Genomic DNA, 23,473 nt, shown 5'->3' on the forward strand with positions numbered 1-23,473 from the left:
GGCAATTTCAACCACATAGCGGTCGCACTATGGAGTATCCGGAAGGAAAGAAATCGGAGCATCTTTAACCATCAAATACCCAGGACGCAAGAAACAATAGCCGAACGAGGCGTTCGCAGAGCTTCACAGATCTAAACAAAAAACCAAAAAGCAAGAACAGATCTGAAGCCTTATCTGAAGCCTGGTGTCCACCTCCTCCGGGATCGATACGAATCAACCTCAACGCATCTTTCGAACCAGATCTGGACAGAAACGAAGCACTCAGCGAAGCAAGAGAACTTCCCCGGCACAGAGCTACCATCGCCGGTGTTTGCAGAGATCACAGGGGGTTCCTCGTCGATGGATTCGCCAAGACCGAGGCCACTTTGCCTCTTCACGCGGAAGCGATCGCGATGGAAGAAACCCTAAAATTCGTAAGAAGCCGTGGATTTCTCTCTCCTCAAGTACACTCTGACTGTTTGCCTTTAGTGCACGTGTTAAAGACTTCAACTGAACTAAGTTGGGAACTGAAACCGCTTCTGAACCGGGCCCGAGCACAACTCGATCATCTACCGAGCCTATCCCTGGCCCACTGCAATAGGAGCATGAACCGATCCGCGGATTGGATAGCGAAGGCATGCCGCACAAGCAGCCTACCCCAGAACTGGATATCTAATCCCCCCCTGCCTTATTTGATCTTCTTTGCACTGACGCTCTGAGTGTAATTTTCCCTTGCATTAAATAGTAAATCAAGCGATGATGTTTGCTGATCAAAAAAAAAAAAAAACAAGTATAAAAGACACCATCCCGCTAAATCCTCGCAACTGCGCAACTCTACTTGTCTACGGATCCAACTACAACACAGAGTGGACAAAATCTGGTGGACTTCAAGCATCCGACACCATCTACCAATTGGATGCGAATTGAGGATGGAACATGTTCCATCTTTGTTCGATTTGATGATGTCGTAACGAGGAGCCCAGAATCTTCTATCGACAGGACACCAACTCGGTGCGGTATTGGTGTCATCTCTGGCTAGTAATTATCTCAATCGAAACCCCTCTTCGCTCCTCCTACTTCCCAACCTTCGTGAACGATAAAATAAACAAAAGGGCACAGAAGAAAGTTCATGCGCCTTGAAAAAAACACTCATTGAAATCGGTCACGTGGATCCTCCTCAGCAAGCACCGTCGATCGTGGTGGGGGGTGGAGGAATAGGGTTCTAATTCTTTCCCCCCCAACCATGCACGAATTGGAACTGCTCGACGGCCTCTTCGCGCCCTCCAGATTTGCGCAAAAAATTTGCAGCCGATGAGTTTTATCAACTTTTCTCTATCGTCCTATTCATTTTGTTGTATGATGTAATCTATGTCAACCTTTGATTTGACGTGGAAATCCACTTCGCTTAATTGGTAGAACTGGAAGAGACCACTCGTATAGCAATCAGTTGCTATAATTAGTTTTGGAAGAAGTTGATGTAGCGATCTAAGGTCGTCATTAATCATGTGATGAAGTATCACTTCAAGTGTTCACCTCCGTGACTCCGATAGTGTCAAGCTTGCCTCTCCTCTTGAATAGGCATTTTTGTCCAACATAACTCTCGAAACTCCAATTGATGCAAGTCAACTAATCATGTGTTTATGCACACGTTCTTTGAATGACAGGCAACGACTAATATATGATTATTGAATTCTACAAGCTAATTTTCCTCCTCTCTTTTTTCAAGAGGTTGTTAATTTATTGACCACATATACTTGCCGTGTACAGCACAATCCATCAAAAGGAAGGAAAAGGAAAGAGAGGAAAAAATCTTTTAAAAGCTTGCCTGGGTGCCTAGTATTCATAGCGTTATTTTTTTATCTTAAAAAATGGCATAACTTGTCTCAGGTGGTTGCCATAAAGTCTGCAATATATTGGAAATGGGAATCCGCCAACCCAGCTATAATTTCTCATATTGGAATCCTAATTCGAAAAGCACCCACAACGATTCGTGGCCTTCGTCCTCCCATGTGTTGAAAAATCTTCTAATAATCAATTATTTAATAAGGACTTCGAGATTCCTCCGTCATAATTTAAACTATCCTTAAAAAAAGGAAAGTGATTCTACTATACTCACAGGGAAAATAAAAGATGAAAGCCACTAACCATCCGTCCAAATATTTAAAGAGGAATCACTCGGTTCGGGATATCGAGAGTTCAAATCTTAACTTGATTAATGATTTATCCAAATGTTATTAATGCCGAAGATATATTGATTTCAAGGAGTCATGGCTCAATTATATCCGAATGATTTCAAAGATGGTTGCGGCAATATCGTGAATGGCGGGCAAGAATTAGATTTTCTTTGTTTGGGGAGCTGGCAAATCTGAGTTGATGTTTATTCCATGTTGAGTCGATGGAAATGCTTGAAACTGACTTGGCCGGTACATAGAGAGAGAGAGAGAGAGAGAGAGAGAGAATATGCTTTGAGACCGACTAGATTTCGACGAAATGTATTGGTAGCCTAACTCAACGTGAGAACGGAGAGCCAGAGAGAGAGAGAGAGAGAGAGATATGCCTTGAGACCGACTAGATTTCGACGAAATGCATTGGTAGCGTAACTCAACGTGAGAACGGAGAGCCAGCTTTTAAGCTTTGGAAAAAAAGAAGGGTGACAAGGAATTATTCATTTCCGATGAGAGGGCTGCCAGAATTTGCATGTTGTCTGCCTTCTTTATACTTGTTGCTGGAACATGCCGATCTTGCTGTAGTTGATGGATTTAGTAGTGGTGGTTGTAGAGAACATGACTTCTCTGAAAAGGATCGAGAAGATCAAGTAATTTTTTCTTAAACCAGTTTTTCATGGTCTTATCTGAATGAATAGGAAGGTTATTATTACCCAAAATTTGATTGGATCAACTGCATTCCGGTAGAAAGAAATTAGCTCGCCTAATTGGCTCAGGAGATATTGCTAACTAGTGAACACAATGATTTAGTTGAACTTCGGAATATCGATCGTTTCTACCAACAAAGGGGAAAAATCATTCGTGATATCGTTCTGTTCTGTATACTGCGCTATGTTGTTTGTTTGGCAATAAATGCTAATATTTATGTGGAAATTTCCATCACCAGCCGATTCAGACCAGTGTTTTCCTCTATCCCTTTCCTCCTACCACTCGTTTGATTGACTGATTACAAAGGACTTTACCCACGTCAATATTAAGTTTGCTGTAACTCGCCAAGCAGATGCACTATTCGTGAGATTTATCGAGAACGTGTAGATTTTCTTTTCCTTTTTTTTGGCAGTAAAGTATAGTTGACTCTTTCGATTGCCACGCAAGCAGTCTAGATTACCCACACGCAAGCATGTTAATCTCTCACTAATGGTGGTCGCATCTTCTGATGAAATGGATCGTGAGCAAGCATTGCCATGTAAGTTCCCTTACGTTAGACTCTCTGCCTCATGTTCCCCGCAAGCTGCGGTGCTTTCGCGGCGTCGGATGACGTTACAAACGACCTAGACGATTCCCAAAGCCGCTCGAAGCTTGGCTTTTTCCAGCTCGATCGGGGGCGAAATTTTCTGGGAAAGTATCCACCGAGCTAGGCTAAATGCCGCCAATCAAAGACGGTATATCAATTCGCCATCCAATGTCTTTACAAAAATAGTGTCTTCCACACGAAATTCCCATCACCTACCGCTGCCGCTGTTCGTCCGCGAGCACCACAAGACCCCTTGAATTTGCTTGCATCGTGCGAAAGCACCGAGGTTTGTTCTCATTAGGAGATGAATAGGATAAGATGTAGAGGCATTGAGCTTTCTTTACACGATCGTCAAGAGAACCACACGAATCCCACTCCCCTTTTGTGTCCTTTGATTCTATCGCTAAAGGCGAAAGAGATTCCATGTGCTTGGGAAATGAGCGTTTCAAGCTCATGGGTAATGGAATCTCCAGCCAGAGAGAGAAAGAGATGGAGAAAGAGAGAGAGAGAGAGAGTAGCAAGAGTAAGTGCGATTTGACATTGATGGATCGATGTTCCGTGCGAGAATGAAATGTCATCGTCCTAATCTTTTAACGTGTCTAAAAAACCAAATCTTCTAATCTCATTGAAACTTAATTTACATGATATGTACTGTTATAAAAATGATATTTGAAATGTGATTAACTTGAGTTGTGACGTAAAAGTTAATGTGAATTAAAAGAACTGGATATGGTTAACGAAAATTAATCATTCTGGTTCTTGACGAGTGCTCTTTTTCTGTTTTCTTTTTGGCTAATGGCTATCGAACGCCAAAAAAGAAAAGGAGTGAGAGGGAGTGCTCCATTGGACATGCATGGATAATGTGTAGGCAAGAAAATTACTCTCTCTCTCTCTCTCTCTCATTGCTGTGCGCTTTACTTGTCTATAAGAAGGCCCGTGTTTCCAATTAAAGCATAAAACAATACAGACCCTCATAGAGGAAGTACTTGAGAGATAGAGCTTAGAGCGAGAGCGAGAGAGAGAGAGAGATGGGACAGAGTGGGGCATTCTGGTCAGGGTTGAAGAAGGTGAAGCCATACTTGGCAATGGTGTCGTTGCAGTTCGGGTACGCCGGCATGTACATAATCACCCTCGTCTCTCTCAACCACGGCATGAACCACTACGTCCTCGCCGTGTATCGCCACGTTGTGGCGACCCTACTCATCGCCCCTTTCGCCTTTGTCCTTGAAAGGTCCCTACTCTCTCTTTGTACCTCTGAGATCTGTACTTTGCTCGAACGTGCGTGACTCGTTCTTACTTGACTTTCTTTGTGTCGGCTGTTAACTTTTTGGCGGCAGGAAAATACGGCCGAAGCTCACCCTCCCGATCTTCCTGAGGATAATGGCGCTCGGTTTCCTCGAGTAATGCTCTTCCCTTTCCCCACCCCCGGGCCCCCACATCACTCAAAACCTAAAACGAAAGAAGGAGACAAAAAAGAAAAGAAAAAACTAAGTTGTTTTGAAGTATCACGCAAAACATTAATTAACTCGCGATATCCATGAATGCTGGGATCGACGAGGTCCGAGGAGATACGATAGATGGCATTTTAACTTCATTAATCAGCATTTATCACCATGATGTTGGTTCACATCAACAGAAATCACATAAAAGCTTTCGATTCTTGCCGGAGAAATCCAGCAAGCTTTTCCGGGATCTGATAGCTAGCTCCCTTTTTTGGTTCCAAGGCCGGTGCTGGATCAGAACTTATACTACGTGGGGATGAAGTCGACGTCAGCAACTTTCGCATCGGCCACCGTCAACATCCTCCCTGCCATCACATTCATCATGGCGCTCGCCTTCAGGTATTATCAACATCCTTGGTCACGGAAAACACCGCTGAGAAAACGAAATCCGGCCTATTCGCGGCGGGTCCGATAAATATTGTAGGTATCGATGCATATCATTCCAAAAACCGGGAATCGTATATGTCCATCACTTTCTCTGTTGGGTTGTTTATTGCAGCACAGATGAATATTCCACCCACGACAACTAGTGGCTGGCTACTATAATACTGTATAACTAGTGGATCATTGCATCACTTGCATTGAAACTTTATGAAACGCTCCGAGGAACAACACGTGTGTCGGGTTACAAGACTTGGTCACGCGGTAGCGAATGACAACGTTAATGTGTCGATTGGAAAAATTATATGTGTGCACGTGTGGATCGATGCTTTTTAAGGTGTTCTAGAATTAACTTCCGGAAACCATTCTTGATTGAAACAAGTACATAATTTGCAAATCAGTTCTGAAATCAATCTTGGCTGTCTAATACTTGCTCATTTTGTGACACTTATAGAATGCAATTTCAATGTAGTCTCTCGAAGATGGGAAACAAACATTTTCATGCGTGTGGCTCACGGGTCAATTCAACGAATCCAAACGTGGGAATCTCATTTATAGCAAATAATATAGTAATCTGTGCCATTTTCTTTTTTAAAGGTTAGAGAAGGTGAACGTGAAGAAGATTCAGAGCCTATCTAAAGTGATCGGGACAGCGGTGACTGTTGGCGGAGCGATGGTGATGACGCTGTACAAAGGCCCCATCGTCGACTTCATGCGGTCGGGTGGAACGGGCCACCCCCACGCAGGTGGCGATGGCCCCCATCAGTCGACCAACCAGCATTGGGTCACCGGCACGCTCATGCTCCTCGCCAGTTGCTGCGGTTGGTCCGGCTTCTTCATATTGCAGGTAACATTCGAAAATTTACGCAAGGTCATCCTAGCAAATTTGCTTTGTCGAGAAAAACAAAGCTATTCTGGACTTTACTCTTCAAACCAAATGTAATCAATAAGCTTAAGCTGTATCGGAGAGTCTCAGAAAAAGCTAGCTTCTAAGTCTACTGAGATCTTGTGGTACAGTCATTTACGTTGAAGAAGTACCCAGCAGAGCTCTCCCTGACAGCACTTATATGCTTGATGGGATCCGTGGAAGGTGCGGCAGTTACGCTCGTGATGGAGCGCAACATGAACGTCTGGCGAATCGGCTGGGACTCCAGGCTGCTGGCTGCTGTTTATTCCGTGAGTAAAATGAAACTCAGATGCGTCTGCTTGTCCTAAAAGAGTCAAGAGTCTTAATTGTGAGCTTCTTCGCTCGATTAATGTTCTTGGAAAATATTCTAGGGCGTGGTTTGCTCCGGAATAGCTTATTACGTGCAAGGAGTGGTGATCAAGGAGCGAGGGCCGGTGTTCATCACGTCTTTCAGCCCACTCTGCATGATCATCACCGCTGCTCTCGGTGCCATCGTGTTAGCCGAGACGATTCACCTCGGAAGGTACGAAAACACCTGCTTCATTATGATTTCCCGGATTGGAATTTCAGCGTAGACAGATGGAAATTGCTTTTACTGAATCTGTGACTCATGTTGTATTGTTTCCTTCGGTCCAGCATCATTGGGGCAATTTTCATCGTCTGCGGCCTTTACATCGTGGTGTGGGGTAAGAGCAAGGACCGTCAAGCTGAGTCGACGACAGCTTTGATGCCGGATGAGAAAGTTCCAACCTCCGAATTGCCAATCACTGATGTCAGGACGAGCAACGGAGGGCGTGAAGTCCAAAAATAAGTCGACATGCCAAGGATTTCCGGAAAAAATCATCTCCACCAGGAGTCTTAAAATACTACTGATATCGCGAGTCTCATGATGGACAATGTCCGTCTGTAAATTCAGCACAATCCGTTCTTTTTTGTGTTGAAGCGTCCCTTGTAGAACCGGTAAAAACTCAAGAGGATGTTATCTAGATTTTATGTGGAATAATAAAGTTTTTGGAACCGATGTATGTTTCATTCGAGCGAGAGAGAATCTAGTGGAAGAAAAGAGATCAAAACTTATTCAATCACCAAGTGTTCCTGTCGGTAACAGATACACACAGAAATGTAAATGGCAGAGAAATATTCGGATTCCATTCGAAGAAATCCAAGATGTCAAAGCCCCGTAATCACAATTCCGACTTTGATCGAGCTGACGACGATGCAGGACCATCAGACTAGATTTTCTTCCCCTAGGTTCCAGTATAAATTCAGTGCTCATACAAAATATACCCATTCAATCTATAAATATGGTGAAACAATGTTGTTCCCACATATACATCGCTGTTTGCGTTGTCCAGATCTTGATCTTCTCGTAGACAACGTCTCATTTGCCTGTTGAAGAAGCAACCGACAAATTGTCAGCCAACGGTCATTAACTGTAGCTTGAAATTCCAACCAAAAACTTATCTCAGGATAGTACTCTTGAGTGGTAAAGAATAATGGAAACGAATTTCATTTAACGACCAGAACAGAGGTGACAGGACACTAGAATCCACACTGCAGATTAGACTGTCTTCAATGGCAGTTTTCATTTTCAAAGAAATGTCCGAAAACATGCTCATCCCATACCATAATTTTGGCGAACCAATGTGAATCTGTAAATAGCCTTCATTAATGAACCACGTTTCATGGATTTCAAGGGTCCCATGTGTCTGCAATAAGAGAAAACTATATGGTTTAGGGGGAAAAAAGAGCAAGCAAAAGAAAGAAAAAAAATGAAGACTGTCCTAACATTCATTCCCACCAATATGACGATATTGCAGATATAGAGCATCCAATTCCAAAAGATTTAAAAACTAGAAAAATCGATCAACCCTCGAACATTATTTCACGTCCAAGGCACAATAAGCACTGTCAAAACTTGCATCAAATAAGTGAAAACCAGACAAAACTCACACAACTGAAGAACATAGGTTTTGAGGTTAATTCTAATTATTGCACGTCACCAGCATTAGATTCAGGTTATAAAACTTCCGTTGGGTCATGAGGGCCCCTTTAGTAACAAAAGACTGGCACATATTGATAATTAAGATAAGAAACATTGCTGTATCAACTTCATCAGCAGTCAATGAGTTAGGGCCTTATTACCAAAAGAGGGACACCCTGGAAGAAACAAACGAAAAGAACACTGACGGCACATTCAAAATTCCAGCAGAAGGTTATTTTTGTCACTTCAGAAGCTATGGGCCTCCAATAATTCTATTTTGAGTTCCGAGAGAAGATACAAATGCCGTAGCTTCACTGGCAAATAAAATGACTTTTTGTTGCGCAGCAGATGCAGCCTTAACACAAGAAACAATGTTGGGCTGTATTTAATAAGCCAGTCATTGATTGACTGCAAAATGCAAAGACGTCATGCAGGGACAGCCACAACAGCAGGGGATTCCATGCCAGGGTTTTTTTAGGGCCTGTTTGTTAACAGGCTAAATAGTAACTGATTCTATTCCTTTGTTCCCAAAAATAGATTTGGAATAGAAATTCATTTGGTAAATTTTTTGTTCTCGAGAATAAAAATCCATTTTTTTGTTCCCGGAAATAAATTTGGAATAGAATCAAGAAGTAAAAAAAAGTTACTTTTTTGTTCCTGGGAACAATTCCAGAATCAAGCCCAAACCTATTTTTCTTTTCTCTTTTATTTTCTTCTTTCGTCTTCTCTCTTCTTCTTTTCCCCAACCGATCATTGGCCACCACCGCCACCAACAATGGCCAGCAACCAGCCAGGCAAGATACAGTGAGCTCACTAGAGGCTCACCTAGCCACCGTGAGCCTCAGCCTCACAGATTTTGGGCGAGGCTTGACCTCGCCCAGGCAGCGTAAAGTTGGCCTTGCCATTGGCTGGGTGAGGCTTGCCTCACAAGGCCAGGGCCTCAACCTCACCTAGATCTACAAGGCCAAGGTTCTTGGTGGCCAAGCGAGCTCGCTAGACCTCACCTAGCCAGTTGCCAGCCACCACCGTCGTCAACGACCGGCCACAAAAAAGAAGGAAGAAGAAGATAAAAGGAAAAAAAAAAAAAGAAAAATAATAAAAGTATTAAAAAATTAAGAGTCCTACTAAACGCATTTCTATCACGAGAATAAAAATGTTGAACAATTATCAAACATCTTCAAATGTTCAGAAATTGTTCCCGGGAACAAAATAAAAAAAAATCATTTATGTATGGAAATTGTTCCCAGAAACAAAATGTTTATCAAATGCACCCTTATTCAACAGTTGCGTGGCAAGAGGGACGGGCCAAAATTAATTGACTAATCTAGTGGATCTCTAAGGTAATTGAGCATTCTCTCCCAGTTATCTTCCCAGAGGTATAAGTACCAACATATCCTGTAATTCCACTAACATTACAACTTTTCTGGAATCAAATTCTAACCCAGCTCTTTTCGACTAATTCTATAAGCCTATTTCATTCTCCACTCACTACCTTTAGCAGTACCTCAACCCACATGGGTAGGCTTGGCTTGATCCCTAAGGCAGATCAGGTCAACCCAAGCCATTGATCCCTGAGGCAGATCAGGCCCCACCACGCTTACAATATGTGAGAATGGTAGAGTTTGGCTCCCAAGGCAGCAGGCAGCAATGAGTATAGATGGTAAATGGTTTTCTTTACAAGATGAGGAAAAAGAAAGGATGTCCGCCCCCCCCCCAAAAAAAAAATCATCCCTTCGGCCAGCCCAAATGGTTAGATCGTCATTTTCTGCACAAATGCTTGTCTTGTATATAAATAAACAAAAGAAAGATATATATCCATAATTCAAATTTCAGAGCTTCTCCAGACAGCATGAATCACAAAAGAGAAGTACAAGTTCATAGAGGTAATGAATAATATGAGAACTCACACAATCTCTGTATATTGGAGCCTCCATGGGGGGAAACCTAAGTGGCACCTTGCGGGTCCATAAACTAATAGGAGGTCAGGTTCTGGCCCACTACAACCTACATATACATTAATGGTGCACGTTTATAAAAAGATGCCCATTAAAGAAAAAACTCAAACTTTTAAACCTGGAATGAACTGAGCAACAACACAAACCAACAGCTCTGAGTGCCTCAGTCATATGAGCTTCTGTAAAAATATTATCCCCCTGATCCTCTGTGGTATTTCTCAGTTCCAAATGCTTTGTGAAAAGTAAATTAGCAGCTTTTTCCATGGCTTCCTTCCCATCAGATGGTGAAGCAAGTTCAAGGGTCATGTTTTTTTTGTCAAGGGGTAACATCTCATCAGTTTCCTGCAGATAGGAGAGTCTGATATCTTTAAGAAGAACTAAAATTTTCATGCTGGATAAATCATAAAAAGGTAATAACTATAAAAGGTTACCTACATTTCATAATTTAAAGAATGATTACTATCATTTTGAATTACCCAAAAATATGTAAAGTCAAAAGAAAGCAAACAGCAGAACACTAGCGTTTGGCAGTCTTAAACACCCTCATGAATCGAACCAATATATCAATAACGTTCAGTTTACATAGTGACATATATGTGAATGAGTCTCTATTACCGAGCATATTGCAGAATACCAAATGCAGTGTATCAAAGTTGAACATGCCATATTCAGTACCTTAAATAATCTGATATGGCTCAACTTCTCCAAGATAGCATCCTTAGATTTCTTCAAGACCCCTAAACCCTCCCAAAAGGATGTCAATGGTACAGCATGAGTAACTTCCACAGTATCACAAACTTTTGTACAGCACTTACATCAAATGGAAAATAAAACAGCCTCTTCACCTTCTTCATCATACAGGCATACATGTTTCACGCCAACATCAGACAGCCACTGCAGAAGTTTAATAACATGTGAAGTTTGCCGAGCTTCATCACTATCCAACACAATGGCTAGATACTGGAGCTTCCCCAGATTAAGGTCATTATATTTCTTCAAAAGTCCACTTGAGATGAGATAACTATCGACTGCACCAGCTAATCCCAGCACGAAGAAACATGCGCTGATAATAAAATGTATAAAGTGCCAAATAAATCGAAGACTGAAACTTCCGACCTGCCATGATATCCAAACACATTAGGTGACAAGAATTAGACACAAAGATTAATCAAATCACGCTTAAAATCTACAATGAGACTATCCCGACAGAGATTCTAGCCACACATGTCCTCCCCAGCAACAAGCAGGATGATTGACACCACGGAGACCATATTATTTCTATTCTTCATTTGGTAAAAAAGATACTTCTCATGTCCTTCGCTTCCAGAAGGACATGGACATTGCATATTGGTCAGCTGCTCCTACTCATCTCCATTACAGTGCAACTGGCATGATTTAGCACGCGCATCCTGAAAAAGGGCAATAAGACCATCTCTTCCCACCGACTGCAAAAGTAAATGAGCCAAATTTGACGCTACAAATTTCTATTCAGCTCCCTACCCATCTTCGTATGATTTCCTAGTGCTACTCCACTTTTCAAAGGAAAACGCACTCTTCATTTTGTGCTTAGTTAAAGGAAAAGATCGTGCCAACCGTCGACATTCATTGTTGATAAGTCTTAGAGCATGCAGATCCCAATATTAATTACATGTGCCCTTTGTTTCGGCTTGCCTTCCTAAGAAACGGACCGAAAATACAATGAACCCCGTTATATTCTGGTTCAGCATTAACCAGCCTCCATTAACACTTGCCGAGACAAGATACCGAGAAAGGCAATACATGGTGACCCCAAAATTGTCGATCCGAACAGCACTACTTCCAAATTCACTGAAGAAACTCACTTGAGCGGTCCAACGATTCGGTCCCCGCATCTTGCTCCCGCTGCCCATGCTTCTGAAAACCACACATGCGCATAGAATGAGCAACAAAAAAAAAAAAAAAAAAAAAATCAGGCACAAAAGAAAACGGCCGTAGAGAACAAAAGACGATAACATCAACTCATGTTGAGTCGAAAGCAACGGATATGAATTCGGAATGAGAGAGGAAGAACAGGAGCGACGAACCAATTCGCCGTCGTTCCTCGAACGCCTGCGCTAAGTCTGAACGGAAGACTGGTTCTCTCTCTCTCTCTCTCTCTCTCTCTCTCTCTAGAATCTCGCGAGCGAAAGAGAAAGCAGAGCAAGAGCGGGGGGACGGTCAACTCTTTCGCAGAACAAGAGCGGGGGCGGTCAACTTTGCCCAACTCCGGAGATTCCACGGCTACAATTCCCGGGTTTTACCTGAAGACGCCAATTTTCCGCAGCGAAAAAAGTGATGTGATTTCCGAAATACATTAAATCAAATCACGCTTACACCGTCAAAAATAATTTGATTAATATCAAAAATAATTTATTCATTAATTTTAATTAATTTTGATCCATATTTATATAATATAAATATAGTGACTCATGTCCGACCCAACCAAATTAATACCCCACCTAACCCATATTTTAACACTCATTAATATTTTAGAAACCCAACATCTACTTTAAACTCTATGTTAATTGGATAAAAACTTCAAATAAAAATAAAAAAGCAAATTAAACAATTAAAAAATAGTAAATAAAATGAAAAATGTGGACAAAAAAAACCTATAAATTGATCAAAAGATGCGGTTTGCCGTATCTCCATTTTCATTGAAACATTGAACATCTCCGAATCTTGAGCAACCACTTTACTTGTCCTCTCTTAGAGGCTAGAGCTACATCAAGAAAATTCAGGCAGCAAAAGGTTCAAACTTCAACATAATTTCTCGTTCGGTAGGATTTACTTGCTCTGCTATGAGAAAAGCAAGACACCAATAATTACAAAACTTTAACACCGTAGGCGTTCGGCAATAAAATAGGAAACCAATCAAAAAAAGGTCTCAGTTATGCACATCGAATCAAGTAAAACACAAAAAATCAAACCCCACATTTGGTGCAAAACAGCACAAAAGTCTACAGAACAAGAAACTGATGGATTGCCTCGAGAAATTACCTAAGCTTCGGAGAGTGAATGACACGCGGGGAGAGAGTACTAGGGTTCGTATGCAAGAGCTGGAAGGCCCAGAATCGCACCGGAGCTCGACATTGGATCAACAAGACTCCGAAAGAACCGTGAACTAACTAAATTCAAGGAGATGACAACGACAACGGGATGATGGATGAGGGTCAATCACACACGCTCGTAAAGTTAGCCTCGACTGCGCTGCTAAGGCAAAAATCAACTCCCAGGAGCTGGATTTTCAAAGGTCGAGGCTCAAGCTCATCGACCTTCGGGGAAGTGGCAGAGGCTGCTCGGAGGCAAGCCACGGAGGCAGCGCGGAAGGCGACCGACGAAGGTGATTCATAGGCAAGCCACGGAGGCAACAACGGAGGTGGCTTCTGCAGCTCACCGCAGAGGCGACCAGCGAAGGCGACCGGCGAAGGCGACTCAGAGGCCACAACAGAGGCGGCTTGATGGCAAGCAGAGGAGGCGAGCAGCAGAGGCAAATGAGCACTTGAGGAAGCTTTGTGTTTTAGACTTTCAGGTTATACCCACTTGGACCACTTAATATTGAAAATGAATCGAAAATGAGTCAGATAATCTGACCAATTTTCAACCCATATAAATTCAGCTTAAAACTTATTGGACCCATTTTAGCTAGACCTTTATATTTTTATAATTCACTTACAACTCATTATTACAAAATATGAGTCAGAATATCCCTGCTTATAGAGTTTGCTCACTTTCCCATTTTCACTCCCAGTCAAAGAAAATTGATCGAGCTGACAACGATGTAGGACCATCAGACTAGATTTTCTTGCCCAACATTCCAGTGTACATTCAGTGTTTGTACAAAATATACCCGTTCAATCTATGAAAATGGTGAAACGATGTTGTTCCCAAATATACATTGCCCGTTGTCCATATCTTGATCTTCTCGCAGACGTCTCATTTACCTGTTGGAAGAAGCAACCGAAAATTTGTCAGCCAACGGTCATTGACAGTAGTTTGAAATTCCAACCAAAAACTTGTCTCAAGATAGCAATCTTGAGTGGTAAAGAATAATGGAAATGAATTTCATTAAACAGTCGGAACGGAGGTAACAGGACACTAGAATTTCCTTTGCAGATTACACTGTCTTCAATGGCAGTTTTCATTTTCAAAGAAATGTCTGAAAACATATTCATCCCATACCATAATTTTGGCGAACCAATGTGAATTTGTAAATAGCCTTCATTAATGAACCATTTTTCATGGATTTCAAGGGTCCCATGTGTCTGCAAAAAGAGAAAACCATAAAGCTTAGAGGGAAAAAGAGAGCAAGCAAAAGGAACACTTCACATACCAGACCAATAAATCAAAGTAAGAGCATTCGCTATGTCCCATGTATCCCATGAAAAGAAAGAAAAAAAAAATGAGCCGCATGCCAAACTCAATGTGGCAAAAAGAAAACTACATAATGAAGACTGTCCTAACATTCACTCCTATCAATATGACAATATTGCAGATATAGAGTGTCCAATTCCAAAAGATTTAAAAACTAGAAATATCAATCAACTCTTGACAGTTATTTCACGTGCAAGGCACAATAAGCACTGTCAAAAATTACATGAAATAAGTTAAAACCAGACAAAACTCACACAACTGAAGGACATCGGTTCTGAGGTTAAGTCTACTTATTGCACGTCACAGGCATTAAATTCAGGTTAGCCCACTTTGGTGACAAAAGATCAGCACATATTGATATTTAAGATTAGAAACAGTGTTGTATCAACTTCATCAGCAGTCAATGAGTTAGGGCCTTATTGCAAAAAGAGGGACCCCCTAGAGAGAAAATCAAACGAACGAGAAGAACACTGACAGCACAGTCAAAGGTCCAGCAGAAGCCAATTTTGTCACTCCAGAAGCTATGGGCTCCAATAATTCTCTTTCAAGTTCCAAGAGAAGATACAAATATCGTAGCTTCACCAGCTAATAAAATGATTTTTTGTTGCGTAGTAGATGCAGACTTAACACAAGAAACAATGTTGGGCCGCATTTCATAGGGCGGTCATTGATTGACTGCAAAATGCAACTAAGGATGTCATGCAGGGACAACAGTTGCCAGGTTTTTTTTTTTTATTATTCAACGGTTGCGTGGCATGATGGACCGGCCAAAATTAGTTGACTAATCTGGTGAGTCCCCAAGGTAATTGAGCATTTTCTCCCAGTTATCTTCCCTGAGGTATAAGTACCTACATATCCTGCAAATCCACTAACATTACAACTTTTCAGGAATCAAAGTCTAACCTAGCTCTTTTCAACTACTTCTATAAGCCTTCTTCCATTCTCAACTCACTCCCTCTAGCAGTACCTCAACCCACATGGGTAGGCTCGGCTTCATCCCTGAGGTAGATCAGGTCAACCCAAGCCACTGATCCCAGAGGCATATCAGGCCCCACCACGCTTATAATATGTGAGAATGTTAGAGCTTGGCTTTCCTAAGGCAACAATGATTATAGATGGTAAATGGTTTCTTTACATGGTGGGGAAAAAGAAAGGGTGTTCCGCCCCCTGATCTTCCCTTCAGCCAGTCCAAATGGTTATATTGTTTTCTGCACAAATGCTTGTTTTTATTTATGTATTTATTTATAATATTTAAAAAGAAAAAAGAAAAAAAAAAGATATATATCCATAATTCCAATTTCGGAGCTTCTCCAGACAGCACGAATATCACGAAAAAGAAATACAAGTTCATGGAGGTAATGAATAATGAGAACTCACACAATCTCTGTATATCGGAGCCTCCATGGGGGGAAACCTAAGTGGCATCTTGCAGGTCCATAAACTAATAGGAGGTCAGGATCTGGCCCACTACAACCTACACATACATTAATGGTGCACATTCATAAAATGATGCCTGTTCAAAGAAAAACCCAATTTTTTAAACCTGGAATGAACTGAGAAGCGACACAAACCAACAGCTCTGAGTGCCTCAGTCATATGAGCTTCTGTAAAAATATTCTCCCCCTGATCCTCTGTGGTATTTCTCAGTTCCAAATGCTTTGAGAAAAGTAAATTAGCAGCTCTTGCCACAGCTTCCTTCCCATCAGATGGTGAAGCAAGTTCAAGGGTCATGTTTTTTTTGTCAAGGGGTATAATCTCATCAGTTTCCTGCAGATAGGAGACTTTGATATCATCAAGTAGGACTAAAATTTTGATGCTGGATAAATCATTAAAAGGGAATAAACTATAAAAGGTTACCTATTTCTCATAATTTAAATATTGATTACTATCATATCGGATTACCCAAAAATATGTGAAGTCAAGAGAAAGCAAACAACAGAACACTAACATATGGCAGTCTTAAACATACCCTTCAGTTCATTCATGCTCCTAACCGACGTAAGTGCCACAACACCCTCATTAATCAAACCAACATACCAAATAACGTTCAGTTTACATGGCAGAAGATTTGTGAATAAGTTTCTGTTACTGAGTATACTACAGAATGCCAAATGCAATGTACCAAAGCTGAACAATACATGCCATCATCAGTACCTTAAATAATCTGATATGGCCCAACTTCTCCAAGATAGCATCCTTAGATTTCTTCAAGACCCCTAAACCCTCCCAAAAAGATGTCAATGGTACAGCATGAGTAACTTCCACAGTATCAAAAACTTTGTACCGCACTCACATCAAATGGAAAATAAAACAGCATCTTCACCTTCTTCATCATATAGGCATACATGTTTCACGCCAATATCAGACAGCCACTGCAGAAGTTTAATAACTTTCGAAGTCTGCCGAGCTTCATCACTATCCACCACAATGGCCAAATACCGGAGCTTCCCCAGATTAAGGTCATTATATTTCTTCAACAGTCCACTTGAGATGAGATAACTATCAACTGCACCAGCTAATCCCAGCACAAAGAACCATGTGCTGATAATAAAATGTATAAAGTGCCAAATAAGTCGAAGACTGAAACTTCCGATCTGCCATGATATCCAAACACATTAGGTGACAAGGATTAGACACAAAGTTCAATTAAATCATCCTCAAAATCTACAACGAGACTCTCCTGATAGAGATTCTGGCCACACATGTCCTCCCCAAGCAACAAGCAATTGACACCACGGAGACCAAATTATTTCTATTCTTCGTTTGGAAAAAGAGAAACTTCTCATGTCCTTCACTTCCGGAAGGACATAGACATTGCATATTGGACAATAGACATTGCATATTGGTCAGCTGCTCCTACTCATCCCATTACAGTGGAACTGGTGCATTTTAGCACACACATCACGAAAAAGGTAGATAAGACCATCTCTTCTCACCTACTGCAAAAGTAAACAGGCCAAATTTGGCGCTACAAATTTCAGTTCAGCTCCCTACCCATCTTCGTATAATCTCCTAGCGCTAATCTAATCATTCAAAAAAAAACGTACTCTCTTCTTTGTGCTTAGTTAAAGGAAAAAATTGCGCTACCCATCGAAATTCATTGTTGATAACTCTTAGAGCATGCAGATCCCAATATTAATTACATGTGCCCTTTGTTTTGGCTTGCCTTCCTAAGAAACCAACCGAAAATACAATGAACCCCGTTATATTCTGGTTCAGCATTAACCGGCCTCCATTAACACTTGCCGAGACAAGATACCGAGAAAAGGCAATACGGGATGACCCCAAAATTGTCAATCCGAACAGCACTACTTCCAAATTCACTGAAGAAACTCATGAGTCGGAGCCAGCACTCACTTGAGCGGTCCAACGGTTCGGTCCCCGCATCTTGCTCGCGCTGCCCATGCTTCTGAAAACCACACATGCGCATAGAATGAGAGACGCGAAAAATAAATAAATAAAAATCAGGCACAAAAAGAAAACGGCCGTCGATAACAAAAAACGATAACATCAACTCATGTTGAGTCGAACGCAACGAATACGAATTCGGAACAGAGAGGAAGAACCAGAGGGACGAACCAATTCGCCGCCGTTCCTCAAACGCCTGCGCTTAATCTGAACGGAAGACTGGTTCTCTCTCTCTCTCTCTCTCTCTCTCTAGAATCGCGCGAGCGAAAGAGGAAGCAGAACAAGAGCAGGGGGACGATCGACTTTTCCCGACTCCAGAGAATTCACGGGATGGATTTTACCTAAACACGCCATTTTTCGCAGTGAAAAGAGTGATGTGATGTCCGAAATCGCCATAAATCACGCTATCGTACTTTGACCGAAATTACAGAAAACGACGTTGCATTGTCCGATATCACCAACGGACCTCCCCTTCCATTCAAGAGCGATTGGCAGCGGGCCTAAAAAGGATAGTACTTATTAGGGCGATCGGTCTCGGTTTCTTCGAGGGTGGAACCGATTTCCAGTTCGGGTTCGATTCCTGGAACCGGCCCTGGCCCCTTCTATTTTTATTTATTCTTTTGTTTTTCCCTTGGGACAAGCGGATTTCAATTTTCATCCACCTGATCAGCGAACTAGCTCGATTTTCATCAACCCCTCAGTTTACAGAGCGTTGCTCGTGGCAGCCAAAGCATCGTCCCCACTACCTAGGAACCACTCGCCTGCGCAAACGAGGTCCACAACTTGTCGTTCCCTAACGCCAATTCGCAGGCATCAAAAGAAAAAAAAACAAACAAACAATCCGAGACGAGCAGATTCCCCAGCAACGAAGAGCAAAAAATAAAAAGAGAAGAACAGTAATAAGAAGAAGAAAGAAACATTATGTGGAAGCAGAAGCTCGAGAATGTGCGTCGGCGGAAGAAACGAGAGATTCCTCGATCGCGCATTGAGGAGAGGCGAATCGCGCGCGAAGCAGCTGAGGATTGCGAAACCGCGCGTCCCCGAGCGGGCCTTCAACCCTGAAGAGGATGGAACGAAGGGAGAGTTGTGGACACGAAGACGATCGCGCTTCGAACTGTAGAGCAGCGAGAGAGGGAGGCGTCGATGGTCGAGCGAGACGGCGGTGTCGCGGCGAGGCCGTGAGAGTCACGACCGAGAGAGGCGCCGCGCGACGGAGAGCTTGCGGACGAGAGAGGGAAAGGGAATATCCATCTTATTAGGGTTTGTATGAATGTTAATACAAAAGAAAATCGATCCGATCCAGGTGATCTAAGTGAATAATTCATTGAAATCAGACCGATATTCACCAATTTTAATTTATGAAACCACATTCAATTGAGTTGAGTGAATGATCCATCAAGAACCAAATTCACATTCCCCAATTTCAATTGATGAATCCAAGAATCAAACCGATTATCACAAGAATTAGACCAAATTGATCAATTCAATTCAGTTAGTATGATTCCCAGTTTCAAGCCATTCCTTTTGCTTGCTATAGTAATTTTTATTTTTCCTCCTATTTTATGAATTGGAAAAAGAGCGTCTTCATTTTGAAACATCAATTTCATAGTCTCAACCTTTTACCGCTTACATTAGATGTTTCACCAACTGCAGTTAACGTGAAAGGGGAGAAGATTGCTAATGACTGTAAAATCGTGGGGGTGAATGGCTAGAAGTGGAAGTTTGGTGCGGGAAAAATTGGAATTTACAGGGGCAAATTCATAAATAAAACGTTTGTAATGTCCCAAAAGAAAGAACGACGAAGGACGCAAAACCAGAGAAACGAACACGCAACACATCTCTATCATCACCATCATCATCTTCAATTTGCCCCTTCACCGGACGCGAGCCCGCCCGCGAAGAAAACCCTAGAAAGCTTCATCAGAATCCAATCAATGAAGGGCCATGGCGCGATCGAGGTGGCCAAGACGGTGATCGAGGTCGCCGACGTGGCGTGGAAAGCGATCGAGTGCCACCATCACCACCATCACCCCCACAACCACGAAGGCGAGCACGAGACCCCTCCGTCCCGGAGGATGAACTGGAGTCCTCCGGTGCGAGAACCGGCGACTGAGGAACCTGCTGGAGCAGAACCTGAAGCTGCTCCAGAACGTCTCCGAATTGCCTTGCTTGCTGAACGATTGCCCTCCTGATGTACGCGAATCTCGCCTTCCTCTTCGTTTCTTGTTGATCTTTTGGATCTCGTGGTTTGTGAGGATTTTCCTTTATGTCCTTCGAAGTTGCAAGTGATTCGTGGCCAATTGTGGTGGTGTTAGGAGTTGCAAGTTCGTCATGTCTCGGATTGTTTCTCCCTTATATGCTGACTGCTTAACTTATCATTCTATAAGCAAGCAAGAAATTATCTTGGTAGCGGCAGAAGTTCGTTGTCTGCTTTTATGTTTTTCCTGCTGAATTTGTTGAAGAAGTTCGTGTATGGGAGTGCGTTTATGTATAGCGCATTTGACATTATGGAGATTAATCAAATAATTACGCCTAAGGTTTTTTGTTTCTCCATATGAGAGATTAGTTATGTTATTGCAGTTGTATGCCCACCTCGTAGCAACGGTTGATTCAAAAGACTTTTTGAATCGGATCAAAGAATTCCAGCAGGCATCAATTCATGGAGCCACAAATGAATTTCCGTTCAGGGAGGCCACAGGTTTAAGAGCTGCTTTTTTTCTTCCAGTGATCTTTGCATGGATTTTTTTCAGTTTTTTTCTTTTTTTAATCCTTGTTATTGACTGGTTTTGAACTTTGGATTGTTGAGTAGGAGCTGATATGCAGTCTGCTGAAGTCCTAATCAATGTTGGCCATGGAGAACCCAGTTGGTGGGTATGGGTTACAGATGAGATGGCCCCGAGCAATGTTGAAGAGTGGAGTGGAATTGATGACGAGAAGTATGTTGTCATCAGTGAGGAACACGTGGTGGATGGAGTTGCCAACTTTATGGCTAGATGCATATTGTCAAACCCAAAATCTCTGGTACATTCCTTTTTAAGACAGTTCGAGTATGGTTGATTTTACTTTATAATTTTGGATTGTATCTCATTTAATTTCTTTTTGTGTATTCAGAACTTGACCCCAGAAGAGCTGCAAAACAGTAAGTTTCCATCCATATCTTCTGACTGACAAGGACCATCTTAGCAATTGCATTGGGTTCTTTTTGGTCAAACTCTTATGATCGCATATTATTGCTAAGCCAGCCAGTGCAAGAAGTTGAGACTCGAGATTACTTATCAATGTGCATTTTGACCAAAGAAGAGAATTGACATGCTATTTGCTACATATATTCAACCAACATCAGTAGTTGCTTATTGGTACAATTAAACCACATATGAAAACAAGTCAACCTGAATACATATGCTCAAGGAGGATATTCAAAGATTAGATCATCAATACTTCATAACAGCGATTGAAAGGTTTTCCTTCATGGTGTAGTCCATTTGGTGATGTTGAGACGTCCATTTCTGTGGCAATGTTCTCTTATAATTTGATACCCTGATAAGCTCGTGTACTTTTGAACCTAATATCAGATACATTGAATTTGAAGTTGTTTTCAACTGAGATCTCCTCCATAGGGTACTTTTACAGCCATGAAAGTCCCGTTGTCTATGTGGTCGCTGAACAAAGTGCTGTTTTCTATGTGGTCACTGAAATTGATATCTTATGACATTTACTGCAGCTTTGTCAAAAGCATTAGGTGGCGTGAGCAAGATGGAGAAGGTCTTAAGTATATGGCATGCTGGAACATTGTTTTATACTTTAGCCACCTGGGGACTTGCTCTTGCAGGGTATCTCTCTCTCTCTCCCTTTCTCTCTCTCTCTTTGCGTGAGCTAGTGTGCCATGGTGCATTACTGTGTGCGCTTGTTGGGTGGGTGCTTTGATGAATATGCATCTTTCTGTCTTTTCCATTGATGTTCTCAAGTAGGATTCTATCATGAATAAGGAAACTTTGAAGCTCTTGTAGTAATGCTGTTGGAAATTATCACACTAAGATGCTTATTTCTCTTGCAATGGACATGTAATTCATATATACTTTGCCCAGACGAAGTTTCATTTGTTATTTCTAAATATAGTTTTCTTTATACTCAGGCACACATTTTAATAGTAGGATTTCTATCAATTGGTTTCGCAGGCTGGCTGTAGGTAGCATTTTTCAGTCTAATTTGATGCAGGTTGACTTGGTTTGAATGAACATCCACTTTGCCGTTTGAGCTTAATTTAGTCAAGAATCAATCAGATTGAAAAGTTAACTAATTGTGTTTTACCTTCCCTTATGCTTCTATTGCATTTTATCATGCTTAATGGGTGATTACTACTAATCATAAAATAAGAACAGTAAATAAAACTAGTGTAGGGTCACGCACTACATGCATGCATGAAGGTGGGTATTTTTTTTCTTGCAATATTGGGGGGCGGGCTTGGAGATCAGGCTTTTTGGAGGCTCATGAAACACTGCAAGCCCATGTGCCGGTTAAGTCCAGGCCCATCTAGGGGCACAGGCATGAAGTTAGGTGATTTTCTATGGGAAGAAAATGGCTAGTTCCATCCATGAGGAAGTGGATTAAATGAGAAATTATGAGAAATGTTCTAATTGTATCCTTTCAATCCTTTTATTATCTTAGTCAGAGATAATTTGGGAATGGATCCATGATCCATTTTCTTTTATTTGTTGTTGGTGGCAATCTTGGAAGAAATGAAAAAGAGAAACAAAGAATGGTTTTGGCTTAATCAATAGAAGATGTTATGCTTGAAAAATGTTAACTTTAATTGTAGATGTAGGGAAATAGAAGTGGAAGAAGAAAGTGGTCTGAGTAACTTGAACATGTGCTGGACTCTTTAACGTTATGAAGTGGGGTTCATTGTTGTAGGTTGTATCGCAGTCGTGCTGTTCTGAAGCTAGCTGCAAGGGGTGTTCACTCGACCAGCAAAGTTGTTATGAGGGCTCTGTAGAAGTGTTCGCTTTTATGGCAAGAACAAGAAGAAATTGTAATACATAATTCCGTCGATTGGATTCTGCATTGTTGCCAGTGTTTCCTGCCGACATCTTGTCAATGTAAATTCATGTAAATAGTTTTCGCTTCCAATATTCTTCCCCTATCCTGCTGAAGTAAAAGCTTGGGGGTAAGTTTGTGTGTTCAAGACGCTTTAATCTTTGGAATGTATGAAATACTCCATTCTTTATTCATGTGTTTTCATGTGTCTAGTATGATTGGTCTATCTTCAGCCTTCAATTGTTAGGGTTCTTTTGAGTTGAACCCGATAAAGAGCTACTGCTCCCTGGATTAATACGGTTCTTTTGAGATGAACCCGTTAACTCTTCATATTGTTTAACTTCCATGGGATTGAGATGCTGCTTCGTGGATATGCCAACTCCTGTATACGATTTTGCATGGACGTCTTCCTTCCAATCGAACCCTTGACTGTGATGACTGAAACTTTCGGCTCAAGGTGCCAACGAAGTAC

General features: G+C 41.7%; 4 protein-coding genes across 6 annotated transcripts; 2 read left to right on the forward strand and 2 right to left on the reverse strand.

Moving 5' to 3' along the window:
- Nucleotides 1–4,383: 4,383 nt before the first annotated feature.
- On the forward strand, nt 4,384–7,249 carry LOC104450494 (WAT1-related protein At4g08300). The gene is made up of 7 exons (XM_010065071.3): nt 4,384–4,669; nt 4,776–4,838; nt 5,163–5,279; nt 5,919–6,168; nt 6,339–6,497; nt 6,600–6,751; nt 6,865–7,249. Exons 1-7 carry the CDS (start codon nt 4,467–4,469, stop codon nt 7,037–7,039), a joined length of 1,119 nt encoding a protein of 372 aa, XP_010063373.1. The 5' UTR covers nt 4,384–4,466; the 3' UTR covers nt 7,040–7,249.
- Nucleotides 7,250–7,281: 32 nt separating this feature from the next.
- On the reverse strand, nt 7,282–12,466 carry LOC104450496 (dehydrodolichyl diphosphate synthase complex subunit nus1). Its single transcript, XM_010065072.3, has 8 exons — nt 12,231–12,466; nt 12,009–12,060; nt 11,013–11,283; nt 10,843–10,904; nt 10,314–10,509; nt 10,120–10,216; nt 7,855–7,937; nt 7,282–7,617 (listed from the first exon to the last, which is right to left on the reverse strand). The coding sequence occupies exons 2-8, from the start codon at nt 12,054–12,056 to the stop codon at nt 7,610–7,612; spliced, it is 765 nt and encodes a 254-aa protein (XP_010063374.2). The 5' UTR covers nt 12,057–12,060; nt 12,231–12,466; the 3' UTR covers nt 7,282–7,609.
- Nucleotides 12,467–13,824: 1,358 nt separating this feature from the next.
- Nucleotides 13,825–19,258, reverse strand: LOC104450497 (dehydrodolichyl diphosphate synthase complex subunit NUS1). 3 transcript variants are annotated; one of them, XM_010065074.3, is made up of 8 exons: nt 18,941–19,258; nt 17,917–17,968; nt 16,883–17,153; nt 16,714–16,775; nt 16,131–16,326; nt 15,937–16,033; nt 14,368–14,450; nt 13,825–14,129 (listed from the first exon to the last, which is right to left on the reverse strand). In XM_010065074.3, the coding sequence occupies exons 2-8, from the start codon at nt 17,962–17,964 to the stop codon at nt 14,122–14,124; spliced, it is 765 nt and encodes a 254-aa protein (XP_010063376.1). In that variant the 5' UTR covers nt 17,965–17,968; nt 18,941–19,258; the 3' UTR covers nt 13,825–14,121. The 3 variants fall into 3 exon arrangements, with proteins under 3 accessions (XP_010063376.1, XP_010063377.1, XP_010063375.1); XM_010065075.3 differs by lacking the exon at nt 18,941–19,258 and adding an exon at nt 18,309–18,446; XM_010065073.3 differs by lacking the exon at nt 18,941–19,258 and adding an exon at nt 18,139–18,308.
- A 510-nt stretch (nt 19,259–19,768) lies between these two features.
- LOC104450498 lies at nt 19,769–23,195 on the forward strand. Its single transcript, XM_010065077.3, is given in 7 exon segments — nt 19,769–20,048; nt 20,050–20,160; nt 20,548–20,665; nt 20,777–20,988; nt 21,079–21,106; nt 21,689–21,797; nt 22,879–23,195. Coding segments are annotated over 7 exon segments (807 nt in total). The 5' UTR covers nt 19,769–19,901; the 3' UTR covers nt 22,961–23,195.
- Nucleotides 23,196–23,473: the final 278 nt, after the last annotated feature.

This window comes from Eucalyptus grandis, chromosome 6, assembly GCF_016545825.1.
Source record: "Eucalyptus grandis isolate ANBG69807.140 chromosome 6, ASM1654582v1, whole genome shotgun sequence".
NCBI lineage: Eukaryota > Viridiplantae > Streptophyta > Magnoliopsida > Myrtales > Myrtaceae > Eucalyptus > Eucalyptus grandis.

Bases quoted from the DNA above. Each gene is read 5' to 3' on its own strand.
- LOC104450497 (XM_010065074.3), bottom strand. From the start codon at position 17,964: ATGGGCAGCGCGAGCAAGATGCGGGGACCGAACCGTTGGACCGCTCAA. The intron at 17,154-17,916 runs GTGAGTGCTGGC...ATATCATGGCAG, and splicing joins CGAACCGTTGGACCGCTCAA to ATCGGAAGTTTCAGTCTTCG. The intron at 14,451-15,936 runs GTGAGTTCTCAT...CTCTTTTTGCAG, and splicing joins CTCCGATATACAGAGATTGT to ACACATGGGACCCTTGAAAT.
- LOC104450496 (XM_010065072.3), bottom strand. From the start codon at position 12,056: ATGGGCAGCGGGAGCAAGATGCGGGGACCGAATCGTTGGACCGCTCAA. The intron at 10,905-11,012 runs GTGAAGAGGCTG...GGGAGGGTTTAG, and splicing joins ATGCCTGTATGATGAAGAAG to GGGTCTTGAAGAAATCTAAG. The intron at 7,938-10,119 runs GTGAGTTCTCAT...CTCTTATTGCAG, and splicing joins CTCCAATATACAGAGATTGT to ACACATGGGACCCTTGAAAT.
- LOC104450494 (XM_010065071.3), top strand. From the start codon at position 4,467: ATGGGACAGAGTGGGGCATTCTGGTCAGGGTTGAAGAAGGTGAAGCCA. The intron at 6,169-6,338 runs GTAACATTCGAA...CTTGTGGTACAG, and splicing joins CCGGCTTCTTCATATTGCAG to TCATTTACGTTGAAGAAGTA. The intron at 6,752-6,864 runs GTACGAAAACAC...CCTTCGGTCCAG, and splicing joins GAGACGATTCACCTCGGAAG to CATCATTGGGGCAATTTTCA.